General features: G+C 47.7%; 1 protein-coding gene across 1 annotated transcript; it reads right to left on the bottom strand.

Moving 5' to 3' along the window:
• Positions 1 to 1,161: 1,161 nt before the first annotated feature.
• KLHL33 (kelch like family member 33) lies at positions 1,162 to 9,900 on the bottom strand. The gene is made up of 5 exons (XM_036734160.1): positions 9,822 to 9,900; positions 8,667 to 9,415; positions 4,502 to 5,426; positions 3,961 to 4,128; positions 1,162 to 3,464 (listed from the first exon to the last, which is right to left on the bottom strand). The coding sequence occupies exons 2-5, from the start codon at positions 9,394 to 9,396 to the stop codon at positions 2,960 to 2,962; spliced, it is 2,328 nt and encodes a 775-aa protein (XP_036590055.1). The 5' UTR covers positions 9,397 to 9,415; positions 9,822 to 9,900; the 3' UTR covers positions 1,162 to 2,959.
• Between the last annotated feature and the right edge of the window lie 5,070 nt (positions 9,901 to 14,970).

Here is a 14,970-nt window from a genome sequence, read left to right as displayed (position 1 = left end):
TCTAACTTCCTACTTTACTCAGAAAATCGATGCTATAAATCAAGAGTTCCCTTTTCTCCACATCCTGTACCTCAAAATATGCCTGTTCTTTTTTCACCCAATCTCTTCAATTGTGCCTTTTATCTTACTCCCTCTAGTCTTCTACAGAAGCCTGCTTCTTTAATAATTCCATCTCTTTCTCTTATCTCCTATTTTTTCTCACCCATTGGTTCTTTCCCTTGTGCATACAATCAAGCTCCCACACTTTAAAAACTTTCAATTGGCCCTTCCATCTATTTAATCTATTACCCTATGTTACCTCCCTTTCAGGGCCTAGTTCCTGGAAAGTTGAACTATTCTTGTTGTTTCCATTTCTCAGGTTTGCAGTCTGAATTCTGATTCCACCATTTTGCTGAAATTGCTCTCTTTAAAATTACCAATGATCTCTGCTGACAGGCTTTTCTCAGTTCCTGTCTACTTGATTTCTCTTTGAATTTTGAGTCTATCAACTACCCCCTCCTCCTTTCCATGATACTGAATGCTTTCGGTTCCCTTACTTGTGTGACTGATCCTTAGTCTTCTTTGCTGGATCACCATTCATCTCCTACCCATGAGTTCCTCAGGAGCCAGTCCTGAATCCTCTCCTCCCCTCCCCTCCTCTCCCCTCCCCTTCTCTCTTCTCTCAAAATCTCTGCCTCTTTAACATTTGACAATAGTAACCATACTCTTTCTCATGAAATATTGTTCTCCCTTGGTTTCTGAAACAATGTATTCTTCTGGGTTGTCTTCCCATCCAGCTGCTTCTTTTCAGTCTTCTCTTCCTTCTGCTCCTCACCTGCGGTTTACCCCAAGTTTTGTCTTCAACCCTCTCTGCTCTTACCATTCTGTATTCTCCCTTGGAGACTTTATTTGTTCAACTCTCACTTTTTAAAGAATGACATCTAAATCCATATCTCAAGACTTGACCTGGAACCTGAAATTCAGCATACTTCCAACAGGTTGCATCTCCAACATGGGTTTTTTTTTTTAGTGGGAAGGTGGGAAAAGGAGGGGGAGGGGCAGGGATTAGCAATAGCGTTGCCAAAAAAAAAGAAAGCAAATAAATAATAAATAAAGCATTTTTTAAAATGCCTAGAATAGAACAAAAGGAAGGACAGAAGGAAACACAAACAGCACAGTTTTGAAAATTACATGATAACTTTATTATATATTTAAAAGAAAAAGCAAGTTGTACATAATAGATTTGTAGTTTCATGTACAATCCTCTTTTTTCTATTCTGCTTTGTTATCGAAATTCTTGTTTTGTTTCTTAGGTTCAGAGTAAAAAAATAAAAATTAATAAAATGTAGTCATATCCCTGAAATACCTTTGAAATAGCTACTTGCCTTTGACTAAATGGACACCAAATGTCCCCAAAACACAATATATCTTTGCCTCATTCTCCTTCCCCACTCAGAAAATAGATGATTCATAAAAATCCCAGGGAAAAGGATGAAAGGGACTTGGGAGGCTGGGGGGTCGGTGGGTGGGGGGAGTCACCTGTACAGTTCTCTTGGTCTCCAAAGGATCCTTCTATCCACCTCTTGTTCAGCCAGGGAATCTTAAGTCAAAAATGTTTCTTTCTACCCACCTCACAGTCCACCCTGGAGGCTGGACATGATGACAGGTTAGGACAGATCTAGGCACTGAAGTTATCTAGCTCAGCTTCCATCCCCTAAACCACAATCCCTTCCACTATTGGTCCTTCTAATTTCATCCTGCTTCACTTTCTGCTTCCCCTCACCAAATACCACACGCGCGCGCCACACACACACACACACAATTCCTTTTATCAGCAGCTTTCCTGAAGTTCATTCCTAGACATTGACACTTCATAGGATCATCGATTTAAAGCCAGAAGGGACCTTAGAGATCCTCTTATTTTATAAATAAGAAAACTGAGGATTGGAAATACTAAGTGATTTTGCTCAAAATCACACTGCTGGTAAGTATCAGAGGCAGGATTTGAACCCAGGTTGTCCGACTTCAAATCCCACACTTTATCTACTATATTTCCTCATCTCTTACACCCCCAGTCAAGAGCTTCTTTGCTTGAGATGTCAACTTTGTTGGAACCTAGAAGTTGCCCAGAGGAAGAAGTGATGATTGAGATATGGAAAAACTATGCTCAGTCTAAAGTGCTATTAAAGGAGGGACCTGGTCTGGTCAGGAGGGTTTAGACAGCTTGAGGCATGGACAGTGAAAAAAAGAGAATTATTTAACAAGGTGAAAGAGGGAGAGAAGAGAAGGCCTCTTTGTAACCCCTTTCCAACTTTTATCAAATCTTCCCTGCTTCCCCTTTCTTCCTATGATCCTTCCATAGGCTGCCTTTATTGTCTACATTAACTTGCACAGCCCTCTAAAAGTTTTGGACCTTGGTTTCTTTGTCCATAAAAGGAGAGTCTCTAAGCTCCCTTCCAGTTCTAAATCCTAGGATGAGAGGATGCCATGGCCTGTACTATACATATGCCTATTGTTAGGTCCATAAGCCTCAGTTGGAGTTGAAGACTTTCTCCCCCTAACTTAGGTGTTCTTTGTTTCCCTACTTCAGGGGTTCTTAACCTGGGGCTCCAGAGGTCCATTTTTAAAAAAACATTTTGTTAACTGTATATCAATATAATTGGTTTGTTTTGTACTCTGATGTATTTTACATTGTGTACGATATTAAGAGATATTATTCTAAAAAGTGGCCCATAGGTATCACCTGAGTGCCAGAAGGGTCCATGACACACCAAAAATTAAGAAGCCCTGCTGTAAAGCTTTTCCCCTCCTCATATAACCTATTGGTTTTCTTCCCTTCAGTGCTTCTTCCCCTCTTCCACACATCCTCAATCTGTACATCTTGATTCTCCATCTTTTTCTCCTCCTATCCCACTCCTTTCTCTTTCTCTGCCCCACTATGGACTTAAGCCTGAGCTAAGTCAGTTCCTGGGGTTTGCAGCTATACAGGAGACAGACGAAGCACACAGGCAGACATCTCAGCTCGGGGCTGGGGCAAGGTTCCCAGACAAAGCCAGCGGCCTAGGCCAGGGCAGTATGCATGGATGAGGTGAGAGAGAGCATATGTTCGATGGCTATAGCCCCCCAAAACTAGCATCTCTCCTTGAAGAGAGACTCCAGCAGCTCCCACATGGGGGGAGGGCAGGGGTTCCAGGCTCATCCAGGTGTCAGTCCTGGGCTCATAGGCTTCAAAACTAAGCAGGTCCCCAGTCTCACCCAGACCTCCTGCTACATAGAGTCTTCCACCCAGTGCCACCATGACATGACCTGCCCGAGGGGTCTTCATAGGATTCAGCAGGATCCATGATGGCTTGCGAGTAGGGTTGTAGTTAAAGAGGGCAGCCAGATATTGACCAGTCCCATTGAAGCCTCCGCTCACATAGACCTGGCCGTCCAGCACAGAGGCTGCATGTGCAAAGCAAGGTGTGGGAAGGGATGGTGCTGCCCTGTAGGAAGAACAAAAGACTGATTCAGTGGAGAAGGGCAGCTAATATCCTCAACTTCCTTCTCACATCCGGGCTTCCTCTCCCCTGCCTAACTCTAGATCCCTCCAGCCCCTTCATGCCACTGACCATCTTGGGCCAGTTAAATGTGGGCACCATGACATGGATGTGGATCGGTCTAGACATCCCATTATTCCTAAGAGAGACAGAGGGCACAAGTAAGGAAACCAGAAGATTCTTGCTCAGGAAGGGATTGAACTAGGTAATCTCTGAGGTCTCTTACAACTCTTGAGATTCTATGATCTAAGAATTGGCTGAAAAGACAGATTCCTATCTGTGCATTTTGACATTGAAGTAATAAAAAATCATCTTGTGTAGGGGTAAGTAGTTGCTGTAGTTTTAAGAGAAGCCTGGCTCCTCTCCATTACCAATTTCTCCAGCACACAGTAGGCACTTAAGAAAGGTTTGCTGATTGATTGATCTCCTCTCCCCTGCTCACCTCCAAACATCAAGCTTGGGATCATAGACCTCCACTGAATCCAAGGGAGCCCCATTGTCTCTCCCACCCAGGGCATAAAGATGTCCATCGTGAGCCACCAATGGGAAGAAAGATCGAGCCTGACACATTGGAGCCAACTCTTCCCAGTTACTTTGGCCAGGTGCCCACCTGTGAACACACACAGGAAAGAGAAATGGGTAGAGTTAGCTCTGGTACTTATAAGCTATTCCTGAATCAGCAAGTCTTTCTTTCCTTTTCCCCTCCCAGCAGAGATATCTGACTTCTATCCTTGCATTCTACTCTCCAGATCTGGCACCCACCAGATTTCTGATACTTTGTTGCCTTCTACTTTACCCCCAAAGCCCTCCTGATATAATCCCCTGCCAGGTAAGTATGGCTAGAAAAGAGAATTTTGGGGATATCTGGCTACTATGATAAAGATTCCACCTGGTTGAAGTGGCCCCAGAAGAAGGTTGGGCACCTATATAACAAAGACTAGTCTGATCTGCACTCTATCTCAACTATGTCTTCTTTTCCATACCTGAGGACTGAGGCCAAGGTGTCTGAGTAGCTGTAGTAATGCTGCCCTCCACAGACGTATAGTTCACTCCCAGTGAGACTGGCAGCACCATGTCGGAAGCGCCCAGGAGGGGGCAAAGCAGGGAGCCTACCCCACTCCACTCTATGTACCAGCCCCACACCACTGCAGAAGGCCCGTGCCCACCACACCCCTCGGGATGGCTGACTCTGAGCTAAGTCTGGAGTAAGCCCATCTCCACCAATCACCACCAATGCCCGACCAGGCTCCCGCCTCCTTTCTCGGCCTGGCACATCTGCCTCTACCAGAATCTGGTGCAACAAGGATGAGGGCAGAGGCGGGGGCAGTCCAGCAGCTCTCACACGCCGCAGTTCCCGGGTGGACATGCGACCAAAACGGATACAGCGCAGCAGAGTCTCAGCTTCAGGCTCTCTGCCAATGGGATCTGCTGCCAACCAGTGCCATGCAGCCTCGAAGGCCTCAAATTCTTCCTCTATATGCAGCTCATCACTGGCCAGGAGGTTGGCTAGAAAGGGAGGAGGCAGTTCTGGGAAGGTGGGGCAGGAGACCACAGCAGGCAGATGGTTGAGAAGGTAGTCATGGGCTTTGTCCCAAAGTCTCTCAAGGCCTGGGGCTTCAGCCACAGGAAGCAAGGCCAAGCATCGGAGAGGGCTGAGGCCTCGGGCCAGGGCTCTCTGGCACAAGGCCAAGCAGGAGCCACTTTGGTACTGCAGGGCAGTCTGGGTGGCCCTCAGGAGCCCTGGCCAGTTTGTTTGCAGTGCCCCTGAGTAGGCAAAGGAGACAAGGAGCTGCAGATCTGGGGCAGAGACTGTGCGTAGGACGACAGCCGAGCCCTGGGATTCCCTCATCCCGCTCAAGAGCATCGCGCCGAAGAACTCGCTCCCACAGACCAGGGCCACTCGGTGAACTGTGAGTATAGGAAATTTGGAAGGACATAGGGTCAGAACAGATGCCATGCCTCACCCTGACCCCACTAGCACTACCTATTTTCAGTGCCAAGCTCCTATTCTGTCCCCTATAGACTAAGAAATCCCCATTTTCCAAAACAAGAGCCTAAGCTGTCACCTGGAGCAGAACATTATTCTTTTTTATTTCTAATAGAGTTTCTCACTGACAGTCACTGCTACAAGGGCAGATAGATATGGTTGAAAAGACCAGAATCCGGTCAACAGCCCTGCCCACAACTTGTACCTTGTGAAGATTGCTTTTTCTCTTGATAGCAGATGCTACTGTCATCCTTGCGCATCTTGCTACTTTGCTATTTGCATTTCTGACTCAGTTCTACAATCAAACCTTTGTTTAACAAGCTGCCTTTCTCCCAGCAATTGATTGCTGTGCTCCAGGCTCCTATGTCTATCTGCCTCTGTTGTCACCCACAAGTCTAGAGGTACTTAACATGGCTTGAACATCTGCCTTGGTGCAACCTAATATTACAGAATCTTTATATAGAAAACAATTTTTAACTTGAAAGTGCTTTCAGCTACCTTACCACCTATGGACCTCATAACATCAGTGAGAGGTAGGTAGGACAGATAGTACAATGAGCATTGTGCAGATGAGAGAAAGCTGGAGGATCAGAAAAGTTTAGTGCTCTAAAGTTACCTAGATAACAAGGGGTAAGGTTGGGATTAGACCTCAGTCCCTTGACTCCAAATCCAATTCTTTGTACGATCACATGCTGACTCTGCTTCCCGAAAGGTATCATCTGCCTGACCAACTGGTAGCTCATACATTAGAATGTTAGAGCTGAGTCAGAAGAGAACCTGATTTGAATCCCATCCTCAACACTTAATAGCTGTGTGACCCTGGGCAGGTGACTTAATGTCCCTGAGCTTCAGCTTCCTCCCTTGTAAAATGGGTATAATAATGCATTCCACTACCTCTCCCATAGGGCACTTGTGAACTAGACTACTCTAGAATAATTCTTTGGATCAGAAGTGCATTGATCCTCACCGTAACCCAGGGAGGTAGACTTTGTTATTATCCCCATTCCCTAAGTCTGAGAGAGTTTCAGTAACTTGCCCAGGATCACAGTTGCTAAATGTCTGAAGGATAATTTGAACTGAGGTCTTCCTAACTCTAGGTCCTAGGCTCTCTTCACTCCAACCCATAGCCTCCTCACTGGTTATTGTTATTAGAGACCATCTTAGGTCTCTAATTCCCCATCTTCTACAGATGAAGAAACTGAGGTTTAGACTAAGTAAGTAGGTATGCCCAAGTTCAAGAAGTCAGATGGGACTTGAGCGGGTTTCCTTTGGGTCTGACACACAACAGCTCCTTGGGTGGTGTGCCAGTTTACTTTCTGCATTCATTGAAGCTGTTTTTGCAGTGAGAATTACTTCAATGCCAGTAAATTGGTCCCATTCCCAGACCTCATTGCTGGTAATCCTGCCCTGTTCAGTTGGATACATGAGGAATGCTGATGAAACTTTCCAGGGTGTCAGATGTGACTTAATGCCTGTGTCAGGTGCCAGGAACACATTCACATAGGCTTCAGACCTTGAGGGTGGGAGCTTTCATTTTGTCTCTGGCCCCTAATGCTTGGTGTGGCACTTTGCATATTCATTGTTGTTATTCAGTAGTTTCGGTCATTTCCAACTCTTCATGACCCCATCTGGGGTTTTCTTGGCAAAGATACTGGAGTGGTTGGCCATTTTCTTCTCCAGCTCATTTTACAAATGGAGAAACTGAGGCAAACAGGGGTAAGTGACTTGCCCCAGGGTCACATAGCTAGTAAGTGTCTAAGGCTGGATTTGAACTCAGGTTTTCCTGACTTCAGGCCAGGTACCCTATCTACTTTACCACCCAGCTGCCTCAGCTTACATATGTTGGGCACTTAATTGTTCGAGTGGATTGTCAATATCATCGCTTTACAGACCACTATGCCACACAGATGTGCCTCGCCTAGAATTTTCTTCTGAAGACAATGTAGTATAATGCAAAGAGCAGCAGACTGGATAAATCAGAAAACCTGAGTTTGTGGTTTGCCTTGTTCTGCCACTAATTCTTTGTGTGACCCTAAGCACCTAAGTTACTTTCCCCTTAAAGCTTCTGTTTTCTCACTTGGAAAATAAGATTGGGGGCAGCTAGGTGGTGCAGTGAGTAGATCACTGGCCCTGGAATCAAGAGGACCTAAGTTCAAATCCAGCCTCAGACACTTGACACGCTAACTGTGTGACCTTGGGCAAGTCACCTAACCCCAATTGCCCTGACTTACCCCATCCAAAAAAAAAAGATTGAATTAGATGATGTCTTAGACCCCTTCCACATCTTAGTTCTGTTATTCTGGATCCTGACACCAGATTTATTTGGTCCTTTGGAATCTGTACCAAGTATTAGGGGCTGGAGACAAAATGAAAGGTCCAGTCCTCAAAGTCTTCTGAGGTCTACTGAGGCCTAGGGGGCTGTGTTCTTGTCATCTGCCATTGGTATAAGTCACATCTGGCTCCCTGAGCAGTTTCACCAGCATTCTTCATTCCTTGGCTGCATAGAACAAATTAACTAATATTTGACCTATTTTACCACTGGTGATAAGCAAGGTGTCAGAAAGGGTATGGTCTTGAATGCCAGGGCATTTTGGAATGGGAGCTTTTGGATCCTACTAAACTGAATTCAGAGCAAGAAAACCTGCTTAACAGCTATAGGAGACCCAGATCTGCCAATGAGTGTCAAGTACGTGTGTCCACTGATATTCACTTTTCCATATCATTTCTTTCACTAGTATTGTCCCTGACCAGAGCATGGCCAGACCAATGAGGCCAAGGTCTTAGGTTTATCCTTCTTTGCCCCAATTGGCTGCTGCTTGTCTGTACTGCCATAGATTGTACTACTAACCCCAGCCACCTGTCCTGTAAATGAATGTTGTTTATCTCAAGAGAGGATAGGGATAGAAAGAGTGCAGGGTCAGTGTAAATCTATCACCACTATGGGAAAAACAACTTCAAAGCGCATGTTCTATTTGACAGTCAATCCATCCTTGGCAGCTCACCTTCATATGTAAAGAGCACAAGGAAGTTATATATAGACAAAAAAGTGCATCCAAGTTCCTCTTGGATTTAGTGAATGCACAGAATCCTGTGGGTAGCTGCCCTTGCCTCTCCTCACTTCTTTCTCATCCACCTCCCTCTGTCCCTATCCAGTTGCTTACCCTTCAGGTGGCAGCCCTCTGCTTCCAGCTCCAGGTCACAGCCAACACCCTCACGATAGAGCTGCTCGATGCTATTCAGATTCTCTCTCAACTCCTCAGCTTTATCCGGTCCCTCCTGCTCCTTGTCTCCTTGGTTCCGGTCCCCTTCCAGTCTCCTCAGAGCAGCTGCTGCTACCCTAGGGGCCCCCAGTACCTCCGCCACCGCCACTACATCCCCCAGAGCGGCGGGACCTACCAGTCCCTCATAGGCGAAGGTCAGCACGGCCTCCCAGCCCCGGGGAGCTACGTCCAGGTGTATGGGGGGTTGTGGACCCCCATTCCTCAGCAGCCGGGAGCGAAAGAGGCTGCTGACCGAAGCCAGGACCACCCCGTGCACCGCGTACCTTCGACCCTGCACTATTACCTCTTCATCGAGCAGCAGGCTCAGATCCCGAAGCCGTCGAGCTTCTGCAAAGAACTGGCCTGGGTGCTCCTCACTCACCAGCACCTCAGGTTCCCCTTCTTCATCTTCCTCCAAGGACAAGGAGGGAGAGGGAAGATCTCCACGGGCGGAGGCCCGGTGACTGGGTTCTTCCAGAGGGAAGGGGAGCAGACCTGAGTCTTCGTCTGGGGAGGAGGGCCAGGTGGGGCTTCGCTGGGCTGGTAAGGAGAGGCTGGGGTAGTCCCTCCGGGACTGAGGGGAAAGGAGCCCCCTTTCTGAGCGGCAGATCACGGTGTCTGGGGAACTCATGGTCTGAAGCTAGTTGGGTCTGAGGGTAGGTGGGAGAAGGACGATATTAGGCTCTCGTCAAAGCTTGAGCTTCTATGTCAGAGAACGTAGGTAAAATGCACCTCCATGCCCGTCACCACCCACCAAGTCCGAGAAGTGCCAAACCTCGTACTTCAGGCATTCTGCCACATACACCCCAGCCCTACCCTTTGCCCCACTCCAGGACAATTCCCTCTTCTCAGCCTTTCTTGGGAGCCAGGCTTTCTTTCAAGAAGGAGATAGAATCCGAGCCCCAAGGAGGCAGAGAATTGTATAGGGACCTTTCCCAGTCCTGAGGACTCCAGTGTTTGTCCAAGCACTGCCCTCTCCCTTTGCTGCTCCCGAGACCCTGTCCTTAAACAGTCTCTATAGCCGGTCCCCTTCACAAGCTCCCCCATCCTCCTCACCTGGGTGCTGGGCTTTGTCTCTGTGCCCCAGGGAGAGGTAACTTGTGGGGCCACCCTGGCCTATCTCCCCGCATGGGCTAATTATAGTCAGGTAAGGGGCTGAGGTTACTGCTGCCTGGGCTTGGACACCCAATCCCCAGAGCCAGGTCCCCAGATGACCTCTCTTCCACTTGAGATCAGGGGAGCTGAACATAGAAAACTCAGTGGCAGATGGAGACTGAAGGGCATGGAGCAGGAAGAAGCCAGGGAGGCATCTGAGCTGGGGTACCATGCTGGGGCAACAAAAAGTTGAGCCAAAGAAGGGAGATGGCGTCTAGTTGGAGGAAGAGGGGGCTGCAACAAATCAAGAGGAGGTATTTCAAGGACAATCCCCCAAAGCTTTGGCTATTGATTTTTCTGTTCTCTATAAAGCTAGGATCCAAGAGGAAACAAAGCTACTGAAGAGGGCAAACAGAAGCCAGCTCTGTCCTCGGAATGGACCAGGAGCCTGAGAGACTGAGGGAGAAGAGGTGTAGAGGGCAGGGGTCAAGGTTGCAGATCCAAAATGACGCATCTCCAAGGCCTTCTGGGAGAGGGATTGGGTGCTCTAAAGCCTTCTACCTGCTGGAAAAATTCCTTCTTCTCCCTCGTTCTTCTTCCCACCCATGGTTGACTGACTTTTGAATGAGGAGTGGTGTGTGGGGCATAACTTCAGTCTTGACTTCAGGAACCAGTCCTGAGACTGGCTGAGGCTCAAGACTTCGGGATTCCCAGGCTGGAGCCAATACCTCTAAGGATCTCCCCAGAGCTCCTCTTTCCAACCCTTCTGCAACTTCAGAGATGGAGCTCTTGGGGTTTAGAGGAGATTCCACCCAAATCCCCCAGAAATTTTCTGGGTCAGATGTTCCTGAGAAGAAATAGGTTTGAGAAAAGGGGCAGTCACTCCTCTCCCCCACCCTCACACTCTGGGAGGGTGGGAGGACAAGCCAAAGGCTGCTGGGGAAAAATTGTCTTAGGATAAAAGGTTGGGCCTGACTGGACAGGCTGACCTGATAGACAGAGCTTCAGGGGAACACAAACAGGGCTGAGGCTTCCAGTTCAGTTGAGGATGAAGAGTACCTGGGGGTGAGGGAGGTAGTATTCTGGGTAGCTGCCTAGTCACAGACTGGCCCAGGCTCCTCATCGGTCTAGTCTAAAGACCTGACACTAGTGGCCTGATTCCTCTACTCTGACTCCTTCAATACCCCTTGAGGGCTAGAGCATTTTAGCCTTGAGATGGGCCAGCAGAGAAAATGAATTCTGTGAACCTCAAGGCAGCCAGGTTATCTTGGGTATGGAAGCCCTGTTGGACCCTGAGGGACCCTGTTGATAGATAGTGGCCATTTCTTCTGTCTGCTTCAACTTCTCCTTCCCCTTCCCATCCTCCCCACTTCTGGATTCCTCTCATGGCCTCTCCAGGATGGAACCAAACCCCCTGGGCTTTGCGCATCCACCTGAAGTCGTGCTCCTGACCTCCCACTGGGCAACTTGAGCCTAACTCCAGCTTCCAAGGTTCTGGACACTGAGCTACATTATGAGTTTCATGCCATCTCTGCAGTGTCTGGATCCCTCTGTCAAAGTCCACCCTGCCTGGAAGCTCTCGAAGCCAGGCCCTGGTGAGAATTCCCAAATTTCACTTTCATATGCCTCTCTATCTCCTCCCCTCCCCCTTGTACCTAGGAAGGTATAGGTTCCTTAAAATCCCCATTTCACACCCACTTCATTCCTATGAGTCTCCCACCCCTACTCTTAACCCTGTTTCCCCATATATACTCCTGTCCTCCCTGGGAGTCCCCTTCTTTATCTTCTCCAAGAGATTAGGTTTTTTTTTCCCTCCTAAATGAGGCTGATTCTAGTCACTGATACCCTGAGAACTGCTGAGCAAGGTGACTTCCAGTTCAGAGGGGTGGGTATGTCTTCTCAGGTAGAGGAACTGGGAGCTAACCCCTTATCGGAGGAAATGAAGAACAGCAAAATCCTGCAACTGGTGGCCAAGCTGGCGAGAACAACCCCCCTCCCCTCGCCCTCCTGCCTTGCACTTTGGTTGGGTCATGGGAGTCATGGTAAGGGATGGAGAAGGCAATCTAGGGAAAGAAGAGGGCTGAAGAGACATGGATGGAAAAGTTGTGGGCTGCAGGAAATTTAAAACCAAGAGAAGTTGAGTGGCCTACAGGGAAATAGTCAGACTGGACTGGGGAGATAGATTCTTGAGGGGAGACTGCCAATCTTTCACCAGGTTTTCTCTCTGAGATGTGCTGCATGTTCAACATCTGGGTGTCATCCTCTACCTTTAGCTACCCTGGATCATAGCCCAGGCTGGCATAGGCATGAACCAATAGGAGGACTTTAATAGTAGAGGAGGTATAGTTTAGGAGGAAAGGATGTGCTGAGCATTAGAATCCAGAGATGTTAATTAAGACTCTTTCAGGACTCACATGGACCATTGTTCTTGGTCACTACCATCACTGGCCTATCCATCTTGCTATTTCCAGCAATGGCAAAGCCAAGGCTTGTGAGTGTGATACCAGTCAGTGATTAAGGATCTTTCCTGTCCATTCAATAGGATTCAGGTGGGGCTAGTTAGGGGAGGCTGGATTAGAAGCAGGCCTACATGCTTGAGATTCCAATCAGTGATTAAAGATCTTTCCCACCCCTTCAATAGGCCTCATGTGGGCCAGTTAAGGGAAGCTTAATTAGAGGTTTGTTTGTAGGCAGCCCTATACCCTTTACTTCCTAGGCTAAGCCCCAGGCCTACACTCTTTACTTACTACTAAGCCCCAGGCTTGTATGGCTGATTGGGTGAAGCCCTTGGGCCTTAAAAAGAGTATATATACCCAGAAGGTAACCATTGTAAGGTCAGAATTCAGTCCAAAGAAGAGAAGAAAGAACTCTGAGTAGACAGAGCTGCAAAGAGAGTGCAGGGTGGAGATTGGAAACCAGAGAGAGAATGTAGGCAAGCACACAGTTGGGATTTGTGAGTGTTTACAGGAAGGCCCCAGCAGGGGGGAAGGTTACAGGATGATTTGGTTCCTTGCTGTAATACTGTGTTATAATTTCCTTGTTGTTACATTGAGGTAGACTTACTGGTTTTGGAATATAATTACTGCGATATCGAATTGGAATTACTGGTTCTGGGGTTTGATTCTCTGGTGCCTAAATAAATGTTATACTTCCTCTGTCTTCTACGTAGAGAATCTCTTATGCTTTGCGATTCTGAACTATACAAGCATGTTCATGGTCATCTTTGAGGTCATGAATCTTGCCTTACTAATACAGTGAGCCTGCTCTCTTTTCTCCCCTCTTTCCATTGTCTCCTTCCCTAACCAATCCCTCTTCCCATCCATGGGATCTGCCAATTTTATTGAAGACAGCAGTCCAAATTCAACTCTGGACACTCCAGACCAGCCCAACTTCCTTTCCTGCCATCTTAGGGTGGGGAAGGAATTGATGCTTGGTTCCTGACCAGTTCCTTCTTCACTCTCCTCCCAGGAGGCACATACTTTTTGATCTCCCAAAGTCTGGGTCCAGAGGTTGGAGGCTCCATCGGCCTCATTTTTGCCTTTGCCAATGCTGTGACTGTGGCTGTGTGGCTTTGCTGAGATTTTCTGTGACTTGCTTTGGGTATGGTGCCCAACCCCATCCCATCCCACACTTCTGCCCTCCCTTCTCTTACCTGAAGTGCTCCTCTCCTTGAGAGAGCATCTTGAACTTCTTCCCCTCTGGGCCCTCCTGACTTTCCCTACACGAAGGACCATCTGTGACCCTCCCCATGCCTGTCCTCTCCCTTTCATCTTCCCGCCCACCCTGGGAACATGGGGTACAGCTGCAGCAGACTGAGCCAGAGAATGAATTGAGGATCGTGGATGTTGTGATTGTGACCATCCATCTGGGTGTGTCACTTGCTGGCTTGGAGTGGGAGTCCAAGGCAGGCACCCTGGGGCTTATTGGAAGAGGGTGCAGAGAGCAAGATGGGAGATGTAAGGGCTGGGGGGAAAGCCCTTAGATGAATTCAGAGAGGGCTAGTCTCAAAATGGGGGAGGGTCTTAAAAAGAGGGAGGGATCAGGAGGAAGAAATATAGAGAATTGAGGCAAAGTAGTACAGAGTCTTGGGGAAATAAAATGGAGAGCTTGGAACAAGAGGCCTGTGGTGGAAGGAGGCATGGCATGTCCCCTCAGTCTGGAGGCTGGTCCACTTAGAGTGGGGAGGGGCTGTTGAGTCTCAGGGAGGGAATGGAACACCCTTCTGACTAGCTTCCTCAAAGCCTGACGTTTGTCAACATGGGGTCTTATTAGATAGGATGAGAGGACATTGACTGGAGAAGAGTTAGGATGGAATTTAAATGAGGCTGTTTATTAGATGTCTTCCCTTTTTGCATACTTGCTTTTGCCATGGTCTTCAGGCCCAAATTATTTTCTTGTTCCTTATTCTCCTCTCCTTCATTAATTAGTCCATCGAGACTCTGCTTCCTACAAAACCCAACTGACAAACCACTGGCTCCGTTGGGTACCAAGGTGAAGAGAAAGGGAAGGGTGCTGGGGGGTATGAAGGCAGAGATCTGCTTACAGGGCTGATCAAGGATGGGGTAAACCTCATGGTTTGAAGTAAATCACTAGAACTAAGCTGGGTTGGAGGAAAACAGGGCTGGAAGCCACAAGATGGCACTGGATAGAGTGCTAGACCTAGAGTCAGGAAAACCTGAATTCAAATCCTACCTTAAACATCGACAAGCTGTGTAACTCCAGCAAATTACTTGATTTCCCTATGCCTTAGTTTCTTCATCTGCAAGATCAAGGGGTTGGACCCCATGACTTCTAAGGTCTCTTCCAATCTTAAATCTATGATTATGTAACTTGCTGGGTGAAGGGGTAAACTAAAGGATGCTGGGCTGAAGTTTTCTTCACAGCCTTTCTTCTGCTTTTCCATGACTCTTTAGAGAATATTTTTCTGGAAAATCTGCTCCCACAATGGCAAGGTCCAGGTGGCAGATTCTTTGGAATGTTTTCTGTCTTCTTCCCTTCAGGCACAGGGATCTTGGCTGGGGCTAATATCTCTGGAGATCTCAAAGTGAGCTGGGGTCTGGGAAAGACAGTAGGGGAAATGGGAACCTTATGTGTAGGTATATGTGTATGT

This window comes from Trichosurus vulpecula, chromosome 8 (genome assembly GCF_011100635.1).
Source record: "Trichosurus vulpecula isolate mTriVul1 chromosome 8, mTriVul1.pri, whole genome shotgun sequence".
In the NCBI taxonomy this organism is placed as follows: Eukaryota; Metazoa; Chordata; class Mammalia; order Diprotodontia; family Phalangeridae; genus Trichosurus; species Trichosurus vulpecula.
The sequence above is the reverse complement of the archived record's forward strand: the minus strand, read 5'-3'. Positions and strand labels throughout refer to the sequence as shown.

Coding starts and splice junctions, on each gene's coding strand:
- KLHL33 (XM_036734160.1), bottom strand. CDS start 9,396: ATGAGTTCCCCAGACACCGTGATCTGCCGCTCAGAAAGGGGGCTCCTT. Junction 4,129..4,501: donor ACCTTGGCCTCAGTCCTCAG/GTATGGAAAAGA, acceptor GTGTGTTCACAG/GTGGGCACCTGGCCAAAGTA. Junction 3,465..3,960: donor CCCAAGCTTGATGTTTGGAG/GTGAGCAGGGGA, acceptor TTCTTCCTACAG/GGCAGCACCATCCCTTCCCA.